Source organism: Homalodisca vitripennis, chromosome 3 (assembly GCF_021130785.1).
Source record: "Homalodisca vitripennis isolate AUS2020 chromosome 3, UT_GWSS_2.1, whole genome shotgun sequence".
NCBI classification, from domain to species: Eukaryota; Metazoa; Arthropoda; class Insecta; order Hemiptera; family Cicadellidae; genus Homalodisca; species Homalodisca vitripennis.
The window spans coordinates 117,093,106-117,112,596 of record NC_060209.1 but is presented as its reverse complement, the minus strand read 5'-3'; the positions used below and the strand labels follow the sequence as shown (position 1 = coordinate 117,112,596).

The 19,491-nt window shown below is 35.8% G+C and overlaps 1 protein-coding gene across 5 annotated transcripts in view; it reads left to right on the top strand.

Annotated features, from left to right (window-relative positions):
- The window catches only part of LOC124357382 (ankyrin repeat and ELMO domain-containing protein D-like), a 121,698-nt gene that overhangs the window by 84,333 nt on the left and 17,874 nt on the right, over positions 1-19,491 (top strand). For all 5 annotated transcript variants that reach the window (XM_046809136.1, XM_046809133.1, XM_046809134.1 and 2 more), the window contains 3 exons: positions 712-924; positions 11,356-11,503; positions 12,766-13,081. In XM_046809136.1, coding sequence (XP_046665092.1) covers positions 712-924; positions 11,356-11,503; positions 12,766-13,081 — 677 coding nt within the window. The remainder of the gene's footprint in view (positions 1-711; positions 925-11,355; positions 11,504-12,765; positions 13,082-19,491) is intronic.

Here is a 19,491-nt window from a genome sequence, read left to right as displayed (position 1 = left end):
GTTGTGAGGTAAGCATTTTGCTCTGTTACTTTTCTGAGAATGTTGGTGATTGAGAAGAGGACCCAATTTATTAACCACAAGGTGATGTGACAAATCAGGAAATTCTTAAAAAAATATATACATTTTTGTTTTTTTTATTGTTTCTTTAATGATTTTTCTGAAATAAAAAAAAACGCCAATAAACTTTTGTAATAAAATATGTTTGCTACATTTCTTAAGGTATGTTTTTGGATTCGCGATGCAAATAAACCGGTTAATTCATTTCCCTAACTTCACTCACAAAAGTGATAGTGTTATCCAATGTTACACTGTTATTAATGGATATGTTACCAGAAAATGATGGATAGTCTAACCCTCAACTGCTCCAGCACTGTTTTTAATGTGCATTTCATTGCAAAACTGGTCTTAATCACAAGCTTGATTCTACCCTCTGTCATGACTAAAGGTGAGGGCTAAATCTGCAGATTTTAGGTCTAAATATTTAATTTTCCTTAAATTCTGAGCTCCTAAAGCCATGAAGCTAATTTTAAGTTAACAGGATTATCTCTCAACCATTTAGCTCGGAAATATCTCTGATCCTGGGCTCAATGAACCGGTCCATAATGTTCTTGCTCAATTAGAGTGTAGAACAAATATATATCTACTCATGATGGGACTTTCATATCTCTTAAAAAGCGGCGGTATTACAGATGTGAATTGGACCTTTCGCAGGTTCATGGAGAGGGGAGCAGAGCAGACAAAGTAGCCGAGTTGGCAAAAGGCCGCATCCAGAAGACTCCAGTGGTTCCCGCTCAGAGAACTGCAGTGGCACTCCTCGCCCACATGATGACTTATCTAGGCGCTCCAGCCAGGACTTGAGCGGACCTAGGAATCAAGATCAGAAATTTTATGAAAAGAATTATAGCAGTAACAAGGACTACAATGGTATAGTTTGGAATTTGAACCATTTTAATATAGAAAAAAGTGTATATATATATATATATATAAAACCACGTAGCCTTCACTTTGAGTCATCACCAGTAAGTGATGTGTGCTGGGTAAATACCCAGTGGGCAGGACATTTATAAATGGGCTTTTGTCCGAGAATTTTCCCAAAGCACTTAAGCGCCCAAAAAGTTGGAATTTATAAAAAAAGGAAGTGTTATCTTTTAACTGCTCGTAACAGTTAGTTGAATTCCTACAACACTCATAAAGCCTGTTATTAATTGTGTATTTTATGAAAGAACTTAAGCCAATTAAAAAATAACCTCTAAAATTTAATGTTTTAATTATGGCATTTGTGAAAAACCCCACATTATAATGTGTTGACTTAATATTGGCAATAATCAATAATTCCTAAATATTGATTATTTAACGATTACTATGTAAGGTTTCCAGCGTATACATTCTAAAGATATGATTAAGGTTAAATTATAATAAATAATATTCATAGGATAGTATAAAGGTACTGACAACTAAAATATTAAAAGCTATTATACATAATATATTTTAAATAATATTATGATGATATTTTCAGATGATAATATTCCTATTATGAATTCAGTAGTTCTGCTACTGGATGAATAAAAACTTTAAATTAATAACTTCTCACTTGTGTAGAGGCCGGATAAAGAAATAGCTAGGAGATAGATTTGGGAGGCATGATTGGAGGTACTGAATGGGAGGGAAGCCATGTGTCAAGGGGTGGGGGAAGGGGGAGTGGCAACAGTGGCGGTATGGCACCGGCAACCTGTTATTGAGAAGACTTAATATATTTATTCCTGTGCATCTAAAAGAGCAAAACGGTTAAATGACAATCATTTGTCCAAACCAGGGAATGTGCTGGTTTTTTGTAGTTGACCAATAGTCTTTAACATTCTGTTTTCTGATCAAGCCCATGTTAATGACGAGAGCAATAAAACGCTTCATTTCTGCGATTGTGACACACCCATTGCCTTATATGAGAAGTTTGTTTCATAGACCCATTTACAATTTTTTCCTGAACTTTTTTGTCAGCATAATTATTTGTTTCTCTAACCAGCAAATACCAGATAGCCTGGGTGAAAAAAGAGCGAAGTAGTCAAGTGGAGAACTATATCTGGGGGGGCAGTTCTTGATACCCGGATCTCTGACACAAAATTTATCAGGAAGACCAATGGGATCTCCTGGTGGGTAAACCCTAAGCCATTGTGGCCTGATAGGCCTACCTGGAAGTTGTCTAGGACAAGGCTGGTCTGTAAAACTTTCAGACGAATCGTCATTGTTTATGTTAGGGTTAGGCCTACTTTCCTCTCTATCACTTGTCTCTAATTCAGAAGAATCAGGCTCATACTCTTCACCTGAACCTGATAAAAAGTCAGTAAGATCATTGACATCCCTAAAATTATCGTAAATGTCAGAATTACCTTCATCCGAGTCCAGAATCAGTAAGACAATTTTTTGAAGTACTTGCGACATTTTCCACTTCAGATTCAACGTAATCACTCACATCAGATTCCATGAGAATATTATAAATCTCACTAGATCCACATGGATCAGCCATTACTAGTTTTAAAATGAAACTAATTATATTAAAACTGGACACAAATCACGTATACGCACTCCCGAACAAACAAGAAATGATTTGTTTACAACCAGCAATCTCCGCTACACAGATACGATCGAGCACAATGACAGCTTATAAAGTTATGGTTGCTATCTAGATACAGCACAAAAGATAATCAAAGACCACAAAACATTAAAAAGCAACTCATAAGCAATAGATTAATATATAATTTAAAGTTCTGTGACCGGTAACTTGCATTTTATCGGTATATTACGAATCGACCCCGTTAGTGTCGATTGCACTTTAGAAGTGACCTCATTGACACCAAATGGGTCGACCGACACTTCCAGTGTTAAGTGCGAAGTAGTTAAGAAAAAAGGACCTGTTTGGAACTCTGTTAACCCATTGCGGATCACTGACGAGCTGGGCTCATCACGCAGCGGCCGGGCCTAACGATGACGAGCTCAGGTCGCAAAAGCGATCTGCTTTTAAGTTTCCCTCCAAATAGTTCTATTAGTGTCTGATAGATCGGGCGATCGTCTTCACTTGTCAACTAAGAGTGTTTACAATAGCGAGCGATATGATGTGGCGCACCATTGCTGTTCGTGCGGCCGCTACAGTACATTAATTCGTGCCCGCTGGTGCCCGCGCGCTAAAACAATACGATCCGCAATGGGTTAAAAGGGGAAGGGGTCTCTTTTAAATATTGTTTTAAAGAGTAAAAAACAGTCACATTCTAACAAGATAGAAAGAAATGTATAAAAGTGTTTCAAGTACCCTCAGAAATTAAAAAAAAGTACTGTAAAAGTATTTTAAGTATTTTAAAAGTATTTATATTAGTATTTTAAAAGTAAATTACAAGGTATTGGCTATCCTTTACTTATTTAGATGCACAGTATATAGCAATTCAAGGTGACACATAGATAAGCAACTAGAGGAGGCAAAAAATCTCCATCTGCAGGTTGATGGCTGGAGTAGCTCAAAATATAATCAATTTTAAACTTCATAATTTCAAAGCCTGAACCAATTTTTGTTGAGTTAGTGATGACTAAATGCAACAGTTACGATGCTGATTACCTTGCTCAACTTATGATAAAGATAATAGAGAAGTATGGAGCTGAAAAATTTCTGGTGGTGATTGGTGGTAATGCAGTTAACATGAAAGCTGCATTGCATTTGGTAAAGGACAAATTTCCTCATATTGTACTTGTTAGATGCCTAGTAACTACAACTATTGTGTTCAGATATATTAAGTTGTCATACAGTTAAAACTTTCATAGGAAATGCAGTTGAGGTTGTCAAAACAGTTCATGCAGCCATGTTTTATTAGCATTGTTTAATGAAATATCAGCTGAAAAAAGGCATTCAAAGATAGGATTCCATTGAAGTTGCCAGGAAATACTAGATGGGGCAGCAATCTTTTGTGCCTTCAGAGTTTGCAGTCAAACAAAGTTATCTAACAAACATTGACTGTCAGTGAAAATGGGCAATCATACCTCAAGCCTGATATATAAAAGGGAGTTCTCAATGATTATGTTTTCTGTGACAGAGTGATTGATTTTATGAACCCAATTGTTCATTTGATAACGGCTTTGAATCCAATGACCCTCTAGTTCATAGGGTGGTCAGAAAATTCAATGCCTCGGAGACAGTTCTCATTGAGAAGTTACCAACCTCCCTACTGCAATCTGCCAAAAAAAGGCAATCTTGACTAAGTTCAAAGTTAGGAAAGAATTTTGTGTGTTATCTATTCACCTTGCAGGTATGTACTTGATCCGGCAGTACAAGGTAGTAATCTCAAACCTATTGAAATGCTTGATGCAATAAGCTTTATTTGTGGCACAACAAAGAACATGGGTTTAGATATAATGGTTAAGGTTAGAGAGAACTTAGCAGATTACTGGGACAAACAAGGAATTTGGTCAAAGTTAATGTATCTAGCATACAATTGGAAATTGATGCATGGAATGCCTAAGTGTAATCTCTGATGAGGCTCCACAGAATATTCAAGACCAATAAGGATAAGGTGCTGAATGCAGTGAAGAACAAATGATAAGCCTAAAGGTGGAGGGAGAATCAGAACTGTCACCAGAATCTGAGCCAGAAAGTATCCATGAAGAGTCTTCTGAAGAAAGTGATTAAATAGTTAGAAGTGATCAGACCTAAGTGATTAAACATAAAACAAATTTATTTTTTACCTATCTACAATACATAGATTTTGTCCGTCCTTTATTGCAGATAAGCTTATGAACCTAATTTGTTTTCTAATTCTACATATAGCCTAATATGTAGTACACATAATCCAATAAAAAACAAGGACCTAAAAGTTATTGTCACTCTAAATTCTTTCCCCAAAACCAATAATCGCCATTATCAATTTCTCTAAAAATCTTATGAAGAAGAAATTAACAAAATATTACTATTTTAATGTACACACACACACACACACACACACATATATATATATCCTATATTTACATACAGGCCTATATATAAATATATGCATATTGCACAGCTCTAGACTGTTGCCTCAATCTCACCCCCTTGGATATTGTTATTCGAGCTATGGCCAGGAGGAGTGCCTACTGTTTTCAGCAGGCAGGACTTTGATCGGCCTCGGGCTGCAGCAGTGGGCACTGCAGAATTAGCATCCAGATTTAACCCTTTAAGCGTCATGAAAAATTATACCTGATCTTTAATAAAGTTACAAATTTTTTAAATTTCCAATGTGTAAAGTTAAATTTTTTTTCGTTTCTGTATGTCAAAATAGAGTTATTTAACGGTGAATAAAATTTGTTTAGCCCTTTTTGGATTTCCTAGGATAATTTTTAACTTTTGAGAATATCGTAGAATAGCAGTGTAGTTGTCACCAATATTTTTTTATTTATTCAGTAAGTATGGGAATGAAACACAGTTTTATAGAGAAACATATACTATATTACAAACCAATAAAATTAGAAAAATACAAAAGTAGACAAAGAGTGTTTATTTGTTGGCGGTCTGTCACAAATGACATTCCGCGCGTCTCCCGCAAGCCACTGTTATCGCGTGGACTTTGAACCTTCTTATCGCTCGGCAACCTGTAGGACAGCCTTGCGGGGCTTGAATTATGTTTCTTGCTTTCTGATAACATCCTTATGACCGTAGTAAAATATGAAAAAGTTTGGGGTTGACCAAGTAATTGCTCAAAATTACTGAATCTTCAAATTCCGAATCGTCTGGATTCGCCATTCACACGAATGATGGTAAAAAACACTAAATAAATACTGGAAACTGCTGTATATAATATGAATAATTTACTTTAAAAAGAATAGGACACTACAGAAAATTAGCGATAACCCAAATACATATGCGAGTACCGGACGCTTCCTAATAACTAACTGGCTAGATGTCTTGACGGGAGATCCCGTCAATGACTTTGTGAAAGGCGCGGGGCCACGCCCGCTAGACAGTGTTTGGCCAATTAGAAGCAACTGCCACTCCCATTGTAACAGAATTCAAGGCGGAACAACCCGTCTGTATGTCGCATGACTACTAGAACCATCTAGCAGCAAAATATTCAACTAACATAGCAGTAAGAAAATAAAGAATGCAAAAACGCGGATCCACGGCAATGACGTTTTGAGCTTGTAGTGGCCCTCCGCGGATCCGCGTCAATAACGCTGGAAAGGTTAAGGGATTGCTCTGCACATGATCTCTGATCAGATGCCACAAACGTTTTCATTTGACAAACCCTTTAGGATTGTTACACCTTTTAGGGAGGATTGGTCAGATGGAAAGAAACCTCTTCCACTAGCGGTTTCCACTAGGGTTCTTATTTATGCAGTTTGTCAGTACTAAAAATGGTTTTCCATGCACATATTCAATCCCACATTGCATATGGGATAGGAGTGTATGGAGGAACCACAAACCAAAACCTAAATAAAATTCTAATTTTGCAAAAAAAAGCACTATGAATAATGTTGAAAATGAAGAAGGATGAGTCAGTGAAAAATAATTTCACTGAACTAAATATTTTAACAGTGCATAGCCTTTATATTTTATAATGTGTTATGTATGTTAGGACCTATCAATCTAAATTTAAAATTCATTGTGAAACCCATACTTACAATACTAGGAACAAGAAGGAATTAGTAATACCACGACACAATTTAGAATTTTATACAAAAAAAACTTCTTATGCAGGAATAAAATTTTTTAAGTCAATTCCAAAAACAATAACAAGAGTTGAAGATATTAAGAAATTTAAATCAATGTTAAAAGATTATTTAATTAGAAAAGCATTTTATTCATTTGAAGAATTTTATTCAACAACATGTTCTACTATAATCATCCAATTATGTAACTTAGTTGTAGTGACACTATTTATTGTACCCATGTACATAATGTAAATAAAGATATTTTGACTTGACTAACGGAACTCTCTGGGATTGATATCAAGTCGTTTCCTCCTTTGTCAGAATCAACGATGTAACTGTTGGATTCTTGGTCATGAGGGGATCCCTGGGAACGAAAGAGCTGATACCCTGGCCAACTTGGGCTCAGCGTCCAATATGATGGGACCTCAACTGTTCTGTAGCATTTCCAAATGTGAATCCTTAGGGGCTGTCTCGAAACTGGCTTGCGTTGAACATGAGAGAAAGTGGAGGCTGCAGAATGGTTCTACAGTTGCCTTTCATTAGGGTGGCGTCTAACCTTCTCTCACCAAGTAGATCGGTGTCCTCTCGGGTTATGGGTCTGATTACGGGACATGGTCACCTGAGGAAGCATCTTCACAGAGTCCGTATCCTTCAGGAGGTTTCGCTCTTTAGAATGTGCAGCAAACAGGAGGAATCTGCTGAACATCTGCTCTTTGATTGTCCTGCAAAAGCAGGAGAGCAATATGCCATCTGTGGTAGTTTGGACAAGAGTGGTGAATTTCTCCAGGAGGACCTAATCAGTAACTGATGTTTTTAAACATAAAAAAAACAACTGTTGTTATCGGCGGTTTGTAGAACTGCTGAGAAACAGTATACTGGTCAGCCTGAAGCTCTGCTGCCGGGATGCACAAAAGACCCTTGAGGTTTAAGTGCATGGCAATAGGCTGCCCCATAGAAGAAGAAGAATATTATCAGATCATGTTTCAAGATGTCATACAGTTAAAGTTTTAACCCTCTCCCGGTCTAATTACTGTTTATTTATTTATTTCGATGGTACAACACCAATTTTACAAATATTACTAGTAGATCCAAATAAAACCAACAATAGATAATAAGTATTAAAAAAAAACAAACAAAACAATAACAAGGTATTTTAACAGATAGGAAATAATTGTAAAACAGAGACTACTTAGCTCATGCACCAAGCATCACTCCCAGTCTCTCAGGAACCCAATAGCATCCGTCCGGAAAAAAAAATTCACGAAGAAATTGACAGAGGAAAAAGCCGCTTCGCCAGTCCTCAGGAGTCTGGATATGCTGTTGTTTTGAGTATAATTAGTTGGCTGGAAATGCCTACTGAAAACTAAACTGACTTTGAGCGAGTACCTCTCAGCACAGTGAAAGTCACAGCTCACAGCAGGTCAGGACAGTCTATATCGCCGTTGACCAGCTCTCGCAGAAAGTTGAGGTCTTGATAAGCCCGTCGCAAAAAGAGTGGTTGGATGTCAAACAGTTCCTCCACGGTGTGGATTGGGGTCTCCATGTACTGATACCCAAGCCTTGTTCCCAGAGCTCTGATGAAGCGGACTTGCACTCTGTTGAGCATTTCAATGTGAAGGGCTTGATGAGGTGACTAAACAGGACAGCAGTACTCCAGCAAAGGACGAACTATGGTTTTATAAAGAATAACGAGGGTATGGGGAGATCTAAGTTCTTTAGTAGAGTGGAGGACAAAACCAAGAAGGGAAGAAGCTTTTGAGGAAATGTGTTGGAGATGATGAAAAGGAGATAAGGAAGGAGCAGTGATGACACTCAGATCCCTCACCTCATCAACCGTCTTCAGCTTGTTCCCATTGATTGCGTAGCCATTAGAGTAAACCACTTCACTGCGGTTGAAATGCATCACGACGCACTTTTTTGGATTCAGCTCTATTGCATTCACCTCACACCACTTGCATATACTATCAATGGAATGCTGGAGTTCATCTTGATCAAATGCAGAAGTGACTATGTTAAACAGCTTGATATCGTCCGCAAAGAGAAGGAAACGAGAGGTTGCCACACTGGTGATGTTGTTTATGAAGATGGTGAATAGTAATGGTCCTAGGAGAGAGCCCTGAGGAACACCTGACAGTACAGGAAAAGGGCACGAGTTACCTCCATTGCACCTCACAATGAGAAGACTATCAATCAAGTAGCTTTTAAGCCACTGAAGCAGCGATCCACAAACACCATGACCCTCAAGCTTTGCAATCAGCAAACTATGGTTAACGCTATCGAAGGCCTTGCTGAAGTCTAGATAAATACTGTCCACCTATGAAGAGTCCCTGAACGCTGCCATCACAAACTTCTGAAAATTAATAGGTTGGTGGCCGAAGATCGTCCACGAAGAAAGCTGTGTTGTTTAGGGGAGATACGATTGTGCAGTTGAAAGTATAAATGGTCAAGGATGAGACTCTTGTAGACCTTGGATAAGACTGACTGGATGACAATGGGTCTGTAGTTTCTCACGTCACATCTAGCACCACTCTTAAAAATGGGCACAACAAAACTCTGTTGAGGACGTGAGGGAAAATCCCTGCAGAAAGAAGTTCTCTAAAATGCACAGAAAGGTGGGGTGCAAGAACAGGAGCACAATACTTCAGGACTTCCGGAGGAATGCCACCTGCGCCAGCCCCTTTGTTTGGATCAAGCTTTTCTAGCTTTTCTTGGACGTCAAGTGCAGAAAACGTGCAGTAATTGATTGACTGCTCATATCCAAAATCAAAAGAATGAACAGGGACATCAGTCACCTGGAAGACGGATCTGAAATACTTGGAGCAAAGTTCACATTTTTCATCAGGTTTAGCTGCCCTGCTTGAGTCATAAAACATAACTGGGGGTAACTTGGGGGAACTCTTCAAAGTGTCAATATGAGACCAAAAAGATTTCATGTTGTTGGGAATGCGCTTCTGGCACTACCGTCTTGAATTGATTGGGCTGCTCTGTCACGGGAGTACACACTCGTGTATTATTTTAATAACTCTATTTGAACTTAACCGTTACAAGTTATACATAATTATAAATGGTATTACTTTTTCTCTAATAATGTGGTATTTTAAAAATTATTAAGTCTATAAGATAAACTAAATCTAAATGAATATAGATATGTTTGTTGATATTCTTATATTAAAATGAGACCACATGTTTTCTATAAAGAACTTAAAAACAGTATAACAGTATATTAGTAAAAAAGTAGCTGCAGCAAGTTAAAATAGTCGAACAATTATATAATATAGCAAAAGAAGTTGGAAGGAATTTTGTTCAGACGTCTAAATCACTGTCGATGAAGAGATCGATAAAATGTTTAATATATTAATCTTAGATATTATCACTAGGCGTAAAAATATACAACAACGAGGACAACAGTACTGTCAATAGATATTTTCATTAGCCACTCCAGAAATAGCCTTATGATGGAAGCACAAGGCAAAGAACAATCATAAAGCAGTTGGCGGCGATCTGAGGCGATCAGTCCTTATTGTCGTGCTCCTCGGCAAGACAACTGATGGTGAATGCTTGAGAGAGGGTTAAAACTCAATGCTGTAAAAACTAATAAGATTAGAAATTTTTTAAAGAATAATTAAAGTTGCTAAATCTAATTACAAACATTTTGACACCTAGATTATAAAAATAGATCAGTAAAACAAGCCTTTACCCATTGCGGATCGTAATGTTTTGGCGCACGAATTAATTTACGGTCAGCGGCCGCATGAACAGCAATGGTGCGCCACATCGTATCGCTCGCTATTGTGTACTAGAAAATTCAGCTGTGCAGGTATTCGTTCAGATAGAACATGGGTTTGCTGGGGTGTCCGTGATGTAAGAACGATAACAAGTGAGCAAGGTTCCGGGGTGGCAGGGACGATGTCTGAATCATAGTCTAAATAAAGCGGCTCGGGCGAAGCGATAACAACATCCGAGCCATTGTCTAGACTAAACCCGCCATGTATGTTTCTGCGTCGTTTAGTTCTGTTTCACTAACCTCAAAAGTATTATAATAACAACTGAGGCAAACACCCAATCAGAAGCACTAAAAAGAAGAGAGTAAACTCACATGAATGATTTTTCAATTTTGACATACAACTGCGATCTGTAGAATATTTATAAAACTTTTGAAAACTCTAAACGTAGACCGTTGTTAAACACTCTTTAGTTGACAAGTGAAGACAATCGCCCGATCTACCAGACATTAATAGAACTATTTGGAGAGAAATTTAAAAGCAGACCGCTTTTGCGACTTGAGCTTGTCATCGTGCCGTTAGGACCGGCCGCTGCGTGACGAGTCCAGCTCGTCAGTGATCCGCAATGGGTTAATGGTAGTAATGCATGGTTAATGATGCTGTAAACAATGAAACTTTTGCCATCAGGATTTGTGCATGTAGTTAGTTTGTGACCACAGATAGTTCTACAATACCAGATGCCTTAAAAGTAGCCTATTCACTTTCTTATGAATAGGGATGAAGTCATTTATACTTAATTCATCGAGGTTTGTGACCTTTTTGTCATAATGCCAGGGGAGATGGTGTGTATGCTCATTGTGACAATTGCGGAAAAATAGAAACAGTCCTTACTTTAAAAACGTTCTGCGTACATTATTTTTATTATGTAACGTATTGAAATTAGATTAGTATACCAAATAAATTTTTCTAGGTGGTTATGACAATAACAATGGAAGAAGAAACAAAAATATTGTTCATGAAGTCAAAGGTGATTTGTTTGCTGCCCCTCAAGAAGCATCATTGGCTCACTGTGTTGCCAGAGATTTCAGGATGGGAAGTGGAATAGCAGTCAGGTTCAAGTAAGTTATATTTTAAAATTTGTATTTGTTATTTAAATTAACACCTTACTAATTATACTCATTAACCCTTTGAGTGCCGGAGCATCGCTGTCAGCGATCCCGCATTATATGCAAGAAATGCCAGAATCGCTGTTAGTGACTTCTGCAGTAACGCTTATATTTTATATAGTATTTATCTAAATTGGTTCAATGACTATATATACACATTCTAAAGGCTTCAACGTAACTTTTGATGTAGGTTTTGTTGCATTCTGGTTAGATTCTGATTTTTACGGCGGTTATAAAGTGAGCGCGTCAGTCGAGTTTAGAATCGACCGCTACGCAGACGAGCCGTCACGTGTTTTGTTTGCGCTGCTGTTTATTTCACAAATTATATTGAAAGTTTTTAAGTGTAAATGGGTTTGTAGTGTTAGTATCTTCAAATTATTTCGTTTGTGTATGTTCTTCTAGTCTGTGTGTAAGTAGAACAATGACTTTGCCGCAAGTTACGGCGATCGTAAGCATTTAGTACTTTACTAAAACGTTTGTATAGTTTTTAGGTTTTTTGTGTTTGTTCAGTGATATTTATAAACAGTGAGTCGTAAAAACATTGCTGACAATGAAGACCTAGTATTGCAGGCATTAGGTTTAAGCATTATCAGTGTAGACAATACACAAGAGTGTTAGGTTAGGTTAGAAAATTTCTAGTTTTGTAGTGGTTCATATTTTCATATTTATTTTCAAAACTTTATTTATATGTATAAAAAAATGTTAATATGTCTTTTTTAAAAGAATTAAATGGAGTATAAGATAGAATAACTAAAAGTGAAGAAATAAAATATTTCAATAACACAAAGTTGTGTCAAAATAAAAAACTAAATGTTTTTACTCATAAAGTTTTTGTTAATGATTTTTTTTATTTGTATAAAAACGTTAAATAAGTGATCAATGTATTATATGTATAAAGAAAATATATTTATCTAAAAAGAAAACAAAAACCCAAGACATTATACCAATAAATAAATTTGTTATGAATTTTTAACCAGACCCTTGCAGAATCAGGCATTTTCACTTGGCATTTTATGCATACTATATAGCAAAACGCTGCTGCACTCAAAGGGTTAAGTACAAGTAAAGATTTAGAGATTTCTAAACTAAAGTCTTAATGAGCCTGGTACATAAAATAGCATTTGAGTCAAGGACATGCGTAGCATTAACTTGCATTTGTTGTTGCACCCCAAGAAGTGAATGAGAAAATACAGATCAAATTTTTTTATTTTCAGAAATGAGTTTAAATGTGTTCCTGAATTAATGGACCAAAACGTGAATGTGGGAGGTTGTGCTTATTTGAAAGACAAAGATCGTTACATATTCTACATGGTGACCAAGTCGGTGAGCAATGGAAAGCCATCATATGAAACTGTGGAAAAATCTCTGAAGGCTATGAGAGACTTGTGTTGCAAGTTCGAAGTCACCAAGCTGGCCATGCCTCGCATAGCATGTGGTCTGGACAAGCTGGAATGGAACAAAGTTAGACGTATCATCAATGATGTCTTCCAAGAAGCCGGAATCCAGATAACTGTGTATGATTTCAATGTGGTAAGTACTACAATTCTTGTCTGAACTGACACAATAAAGGCTGCACTGGCACAAAAACAATGCTCATTTTATTTGATATTAATTGATCAATGATATTAATTTGGTCTCTTTTGGTTTCCCCAATATTGTTGCTTATTAATTGAAAAAATCCATTTATAATTTCATATAAAACCTGAAAATCATTTAGATGCATGCATGTCATGTAAAATGGTATACATTGCAAAACTGTTCTTAAAAATAAGAGGTAAATGCTTTAACCCTTATAACGTCAGTATATCTTTTCACGACTTCCAACAAACAGCACAATATTAAAAAAAAAAACAATTTTAAATGTGTAAAGTTCATTTTGATTTTTACTTTCTATAATTATGGTAAGTATAAAAAAGTAAAAATTTTAAATTTATCTTGTACGTACATATATTTATGGGACATTAAATTGTAGATATAAATAAAGTCAAAATAAAAGGCACACAAAATTTTATTAGCTAAACTATAAACATTACCAGACAATTATATAAATTACACTTGTGATAAATATAAAAAAGAAATGCATGATTGTAAATATACAACTAACCTAATAGTGTTCTTTTATATAACAGAAAACACAACGAAGGAAACCGACTCAGCGATGGTTAGACACGCACTACCTGAAGCTAAACTGCAAACAAAATTGCGCGCGCTGTACGGCGTCTGTGCCGTGTGGCGGGGAGAGTGTCTAGACACCGCGTCTATTGTTTCAAACAATGTAACGCGACAGCTATATTTTGACGCTTGACATAGGTCAATAACCCACACACATGGTTGACGCATACCGTTAGTGACATTGATCGGATTTAAAAGGAACTTAAATTTGCTATAGACGCAGTTTTGTGTCGATGCGCCGAACCGCGTCTTTGCCGTTTGGAGATAGTTTGTCTATGCGCCATACAGCGTCTGTGACGTTATAAGGTTAAGCTTAATTATTTTTGTTATTGGAAAAAGTTAAGTTAATGTTAGTGCAGCCTGCTCTTAACTGGCAAACCAGTCTTTCTAAATGTAAACTGCTTCGGAGATTGTAGCGTAGACATTCTAGTTTTGAAACATTTTGAATTTCTTTTTTTCTCCATAAAATTTCTGCATCAGATTCCGCTGTGTGTATCAAAATTATCAGAAAACCACTGTGGTTTTATTTGATGAAATTGATTTAAATTTAGCAAGAACATTTCCACATACACCAAAATATAAATTTGATTTTTTTTTATAATCCAAGAAAGGAGATTGACAGCAAGAACAAGTGAAATGTCAAATGCTGAATCTCAAATGCAGTGAATCTTCAAAAAATATGTATAAGTAATTATTGGACAGAAGTCATATCATGTTCATACTCCACCATTTCTAGAAAGGTTTGTAGATCAATAATGTTGCCAGTTACTGGTCTGCATGAAAAGCATTTGAAACAAAATCAATCATTACTTCAAAAGATTGGTCGAGATCGACTGTCACATTCTTCTTGTTTATTAACATGCCTTTCTGCATTAACTGCATAGCACGTACCACCATCTAGATAGTTCAATTCATACCTTTAATTTATGTACTACAAAGTATTTATTTCTATACTAATATGTTTTCAATATTATTACAAAGTAATAAATAAAATCAATAGAAATAATTAAAACATATTTGAGAAATAACATAATTTTATTTTATCTATATAAATAAAAATGTAATACTGTTACTTGGTACAAAATACCTCAAATATGAAGAAAATACTGTTGTTAGTTCTGCAGAACATGGTTGAGTGATGTCACTTATTATGCAGCTTAAGCGTTAAACTGCAGGTTAAGTACTTGCATCCATAAATCACTGTGGCAAGAGTAAGAAATGTATTATTATGTACATTATATTTATTCTCATATAGTGATACTAGCTGTTACCTGCGGCTTCGCATGCAATTTTTAGAATATGATGGGAGATGTTAGATTAATAATATTGCCTCCAGACTATACCACTTAGGTGTATATCTGACTTTGCTGATGCATTTTTTGTAAGATGGCAATAAACATATATTTATTTATTTATTTATTAGTCCTACAAACATTTTAAAACGTAAGTAGGCATACATCAGGTAGATATTAAGTTCATGGTAAATAGTATCAGAGTTTAACTTAATTATTATATCATGTTTGGCACGTGTAGGAGCTTTTCTGTTTCTAATTAATTACATACATAACGTCACAGCTGAATCTGCCTTGTAATCCTGATCAAGAAAACACAAATCTCGGATCACACAGGTCTCGGAAACTTACTTTAGTCAAAAAGCGTATATTTCCAGTCCTTGTCATATATTTAAGGTCTAAAATATTTTCAGTACCATAGTAGAGTTTGCCTTGTTGTTCTGACGAAGAAAAAAAAAAATATACTTACATTGGACCGAGATGCCTACTTCGGTTAAAAAGTGCCTACTTAAGACCGTTTAAATTCACTTACCTACTATGTCACAGGTTAGCTTGCCATATTGCCTCGATTAAAATACTATTTACGTTCGATTATATAGTTCTCGGAAATCTATTTTGGTCAAAATCGTGTTGGCATAGTTGAGTTTGCTAGAACTGAAAAGCCTATTACGACCTAGGGGGAAGTCCTACCTACTTCTTATGTACTTCCGGTATAAGGGGGAAATCCTTATTAAGGTTATTTATGCAACATTCCAAAATAATCGTTATTAAAGTTTTGCGTTACACTTGATTTTGGACTGTAGCCAGAGAAAGAATGAATCGTTAAGGTATGTTAGTATTCATTTCTCTGTTTTTCCGTAAGCCATTGTTAAAATGTAATATCACAGTGTCAAGGAAGCCCACCAGTTTAAAGTAACTTGTGTCAAAACATTCATAACTTTGTTCATTAAGGTTAGTTTTATAACAGTATTTAATGCATTAGATGATTTAAATTCGTCACTAGCGCAATCTGGAGTAAAATTGATATACAGGGTGAGGCAGTGAAACATTGGTTGAAACATGGATTTTGTAAAACCACCAAAGATTTATTTACAAGTAAAATCATAATAGTTGAACATGGATCTCAAGTACAAGAGTGGAAATTAAAGATTTAACTTAAAAACAATCATTTTTTAAATATGGTGTCAGTGAGGTGTCGTCCTTGGTTTTGCACACATTGTCTAAGCCTGAGATGAAATTGTCCCATGACGTTTCGTAGCATCTGTACTGGAATGTTGTTAATTTCCTGTCGAATTCGCTCCTTCAGGTCTTCTTTTGTTCTTGGTGGATTTTCCTGGAAGACTTTGCACTTGAGGTAGCCCCAAAGAAAAAAGTCTGGTGCCGTCAGATCTGGTGAACGGGCAGGCCAGGGGAAATCGCCATTCCTGCTGATTAGACGTCGTGGAAATGCAAGTCTGAGCAATTCCATTGAGACATTAGCAGTATGGCTTGTTGCACCATCTTGCTGGAAGAGTGTTTCAGCATCTGGATCATGTCGATCAATTCCAGGCAGACCAAAAATGGTCAACATGTCAGCATAACGTCCAGAGTTTACCGTCACTGTGTTGCCATCTTCATCTTCAAAAAAATAGGGCCCCACGATTCCACGAGATGACATTGCGCACCAGACTGTTACTTTTTCAGAATGGAGAGGTTTTTCATGAAGTTCTTGCGGGTTATCTGAGGACCAATATCTGAAGTTTTGCTTATTTACGTACCCACTAAGATGAAAGTGGGCTTCATCACTCATCCATAAGTTATGCACTCTTTCTTCATTTCGTTCAATAACGTTAAGCATTGACTGGCAAAAGCGTATACGGTTATTGTAGTCAATTGGTTTAAGGGCTTGCACTACCTGAATTTTGTATGGATGATAGTGAAGGTCACTCTTCAAAATCCGTCTTACTGATCGATTGCTGAGACCAAGTTCTGCGCTGTGCCGTCTCGCGGATTTTCGCGGACTTCGTCCCAACGCTTCGCGCACACGATTAATGTTCTCGGGTGTCCGGATTGTTTTTGTGCTGCCGCCTCTTTTCTTTGTTGTGCTAGCAGTATCTTCAAAGGTTTTAACCCAAAGGAGAATGGCTTTCCTTGATGGCCCGGGAGCCCGTGGCGGCAGGTTGAATTCACGACGAAAGGCGCGTTGAGCACCAACCACACTATCCGCGTTTTTGTAATATGCCTTTACGGCATATGCACGTTGCGCACTCGACCAACGCTCCATGGCTTTGGCTACTGAAACTTCCACCACTCTAGACGCCCAAGGTCACTTCCCCCACTCTCGCAACCCCCCTCCGCGCCCGACAACCACTATCGAAATCGTGCCGTTTCACTGCCTCACCCTGTATTAATGTTTTATTTACTATCTGCATTACACTACCGATCAAGCACTGTTTACTTATTATTGATAAAATTTAAATGTAAACAGATGTTTCAGAAAGTTTGTCAAATTATAGCTGTCAACAGCTGTTTAGTGCCAGTGTAATTTGAATTATGAAACGTTCTACGTTTCATTCGTATCATAACATTCGAATGTAAACAAACTAATTTTTCAATTTGAATTCGACTTTATTTAGTGAAATGAATGTGTTATGGGTGGTAAAAAGCACTCTAAATGTTAATTCAGACCAAAAGCTATACCTGTTCCAAATTTCAGCACAATCTGTATAGCAGTTTCAGCGTGATTCGAGGACAAACCTCCAAATATCCAAACATTCAAACTTTTGCATTTATAATATTAGTAGGATATTTCTAATCTGTTATATTTCTTAACTAAATTATCAATGATTCTCTGCTCTACCACAATACTTTTATAAAATTAAAAAGAGATTGTGTGAGACTGACTGAACCTTTTTGAAACATTGCAACCAAGGTGAGAAACACCAGTACATATTAAATAATAATTCCTGAACACAATTTAGTGGCACTGGAAAACTTTATCACTAAGAATAAAGTTATAAGAAGCAATTATATACGTTTTCTAATAAGCAATTTCTACAAAATGTGCAGGTTAAGATGTTTTATAATAACCCCTGCCTAATTGTGTAACATTTTAGGCAACTGTTCCAGTCCTCATGATGTGCATATTTATTTACAAACCTAGTTATATTCAAGTTTTAAAATAAATAAAAATCTTTAATAACACTTGAAAAGTTAGTAGATATATAAATACTTGTCAATTACTTATAACCACTACCATAATTATTAAGGCACTGTTTATAAGGATTCCTTAGCAGGTTTTGACAGAACAGTGTGTTATTTATATGCCACATTTAGTTCTTTACTTGCCACAATACTACACAAGTGTCTTATTATTGATAAAATTTAAATTTTATCAAGTGTCATGCTGTGTATCGGGCATTGCCTGCTTGTTGCTTCTTGTTTAGTATAATTTAGTTCTATTCACACAATGCAAACAGAAATGGCAGATTAGGCATGTTAATAAAATTGCAAAAGATCCGAAGTTGTTATTTGAGTTTACTCATTTAAAAACAAATCCTAAATAAAATTACTTGTTAGGCTGAGATAGTGAAATATGAACTAAACAAATTTAAACAAACCACATCAGAACTAAAAATACCTGTCACTGTAAGAAACAACGATAATCATAAAAATAAAATTATTTATGATATTTTAAATAAATTATCTAGTATAATATATTGTTGAATATATTTCAACTAAATTATCTAGTTGAATATTGTTTGTAAATAATTTTTTTACACAATCCACTGAAGTCTGATCACTTATTCAAACAGTTCAAGGTGATATCTGTGTCTGGTTCAAAATAGTTGCACAATTGCTATCATATTGTAGTGCAGATTTTTTTGTCATTTAGTTAAGATTACTTCAAATATTGTGACATACCTAGTTTTTTTATTTAGATGATTAATTTTATTGTAATAAAGTTTTAAATATACTTTTCAACTATATTTATGCAGTTTTTAATATTTCCAAAAACATTACTTAAATAATTCAAAAGCATCTTTAAGTTAACAAAATGAAACTGTGCACAAGGTCAATGCATGGTACGTTTAAAGCCCATATAAATTTTCTAAATTAAAAAAGAAGTGATTTTGTTATAAAATTTGACTAAATACAACAGGTTTTGATCATATTTATTTAGGGTCAAAACGCACTTAGAAATTTAGTATCACGCTGAAAACATTTTTTTTTTGTTTTAACTATACATATCAGTTAATTAAAAGAAATAAATGTTTTTCTGAAAAAAGATATATATTGTATCATAAGGATTTAAATTTAAAATGTTTGTATAGGGTGGAGGATTGATTATATGGGGATAAGCCGGGAATCTACTTTAGAACCATTACAGGAATATCTAAAACCATTTTCTCTTTTTCCAAGAACTTAAGAAATCAAGAATAATTAGAGTATCCTTGAATCAGGATCGGATTCTCACAAAATGTTGTATTTCACGTG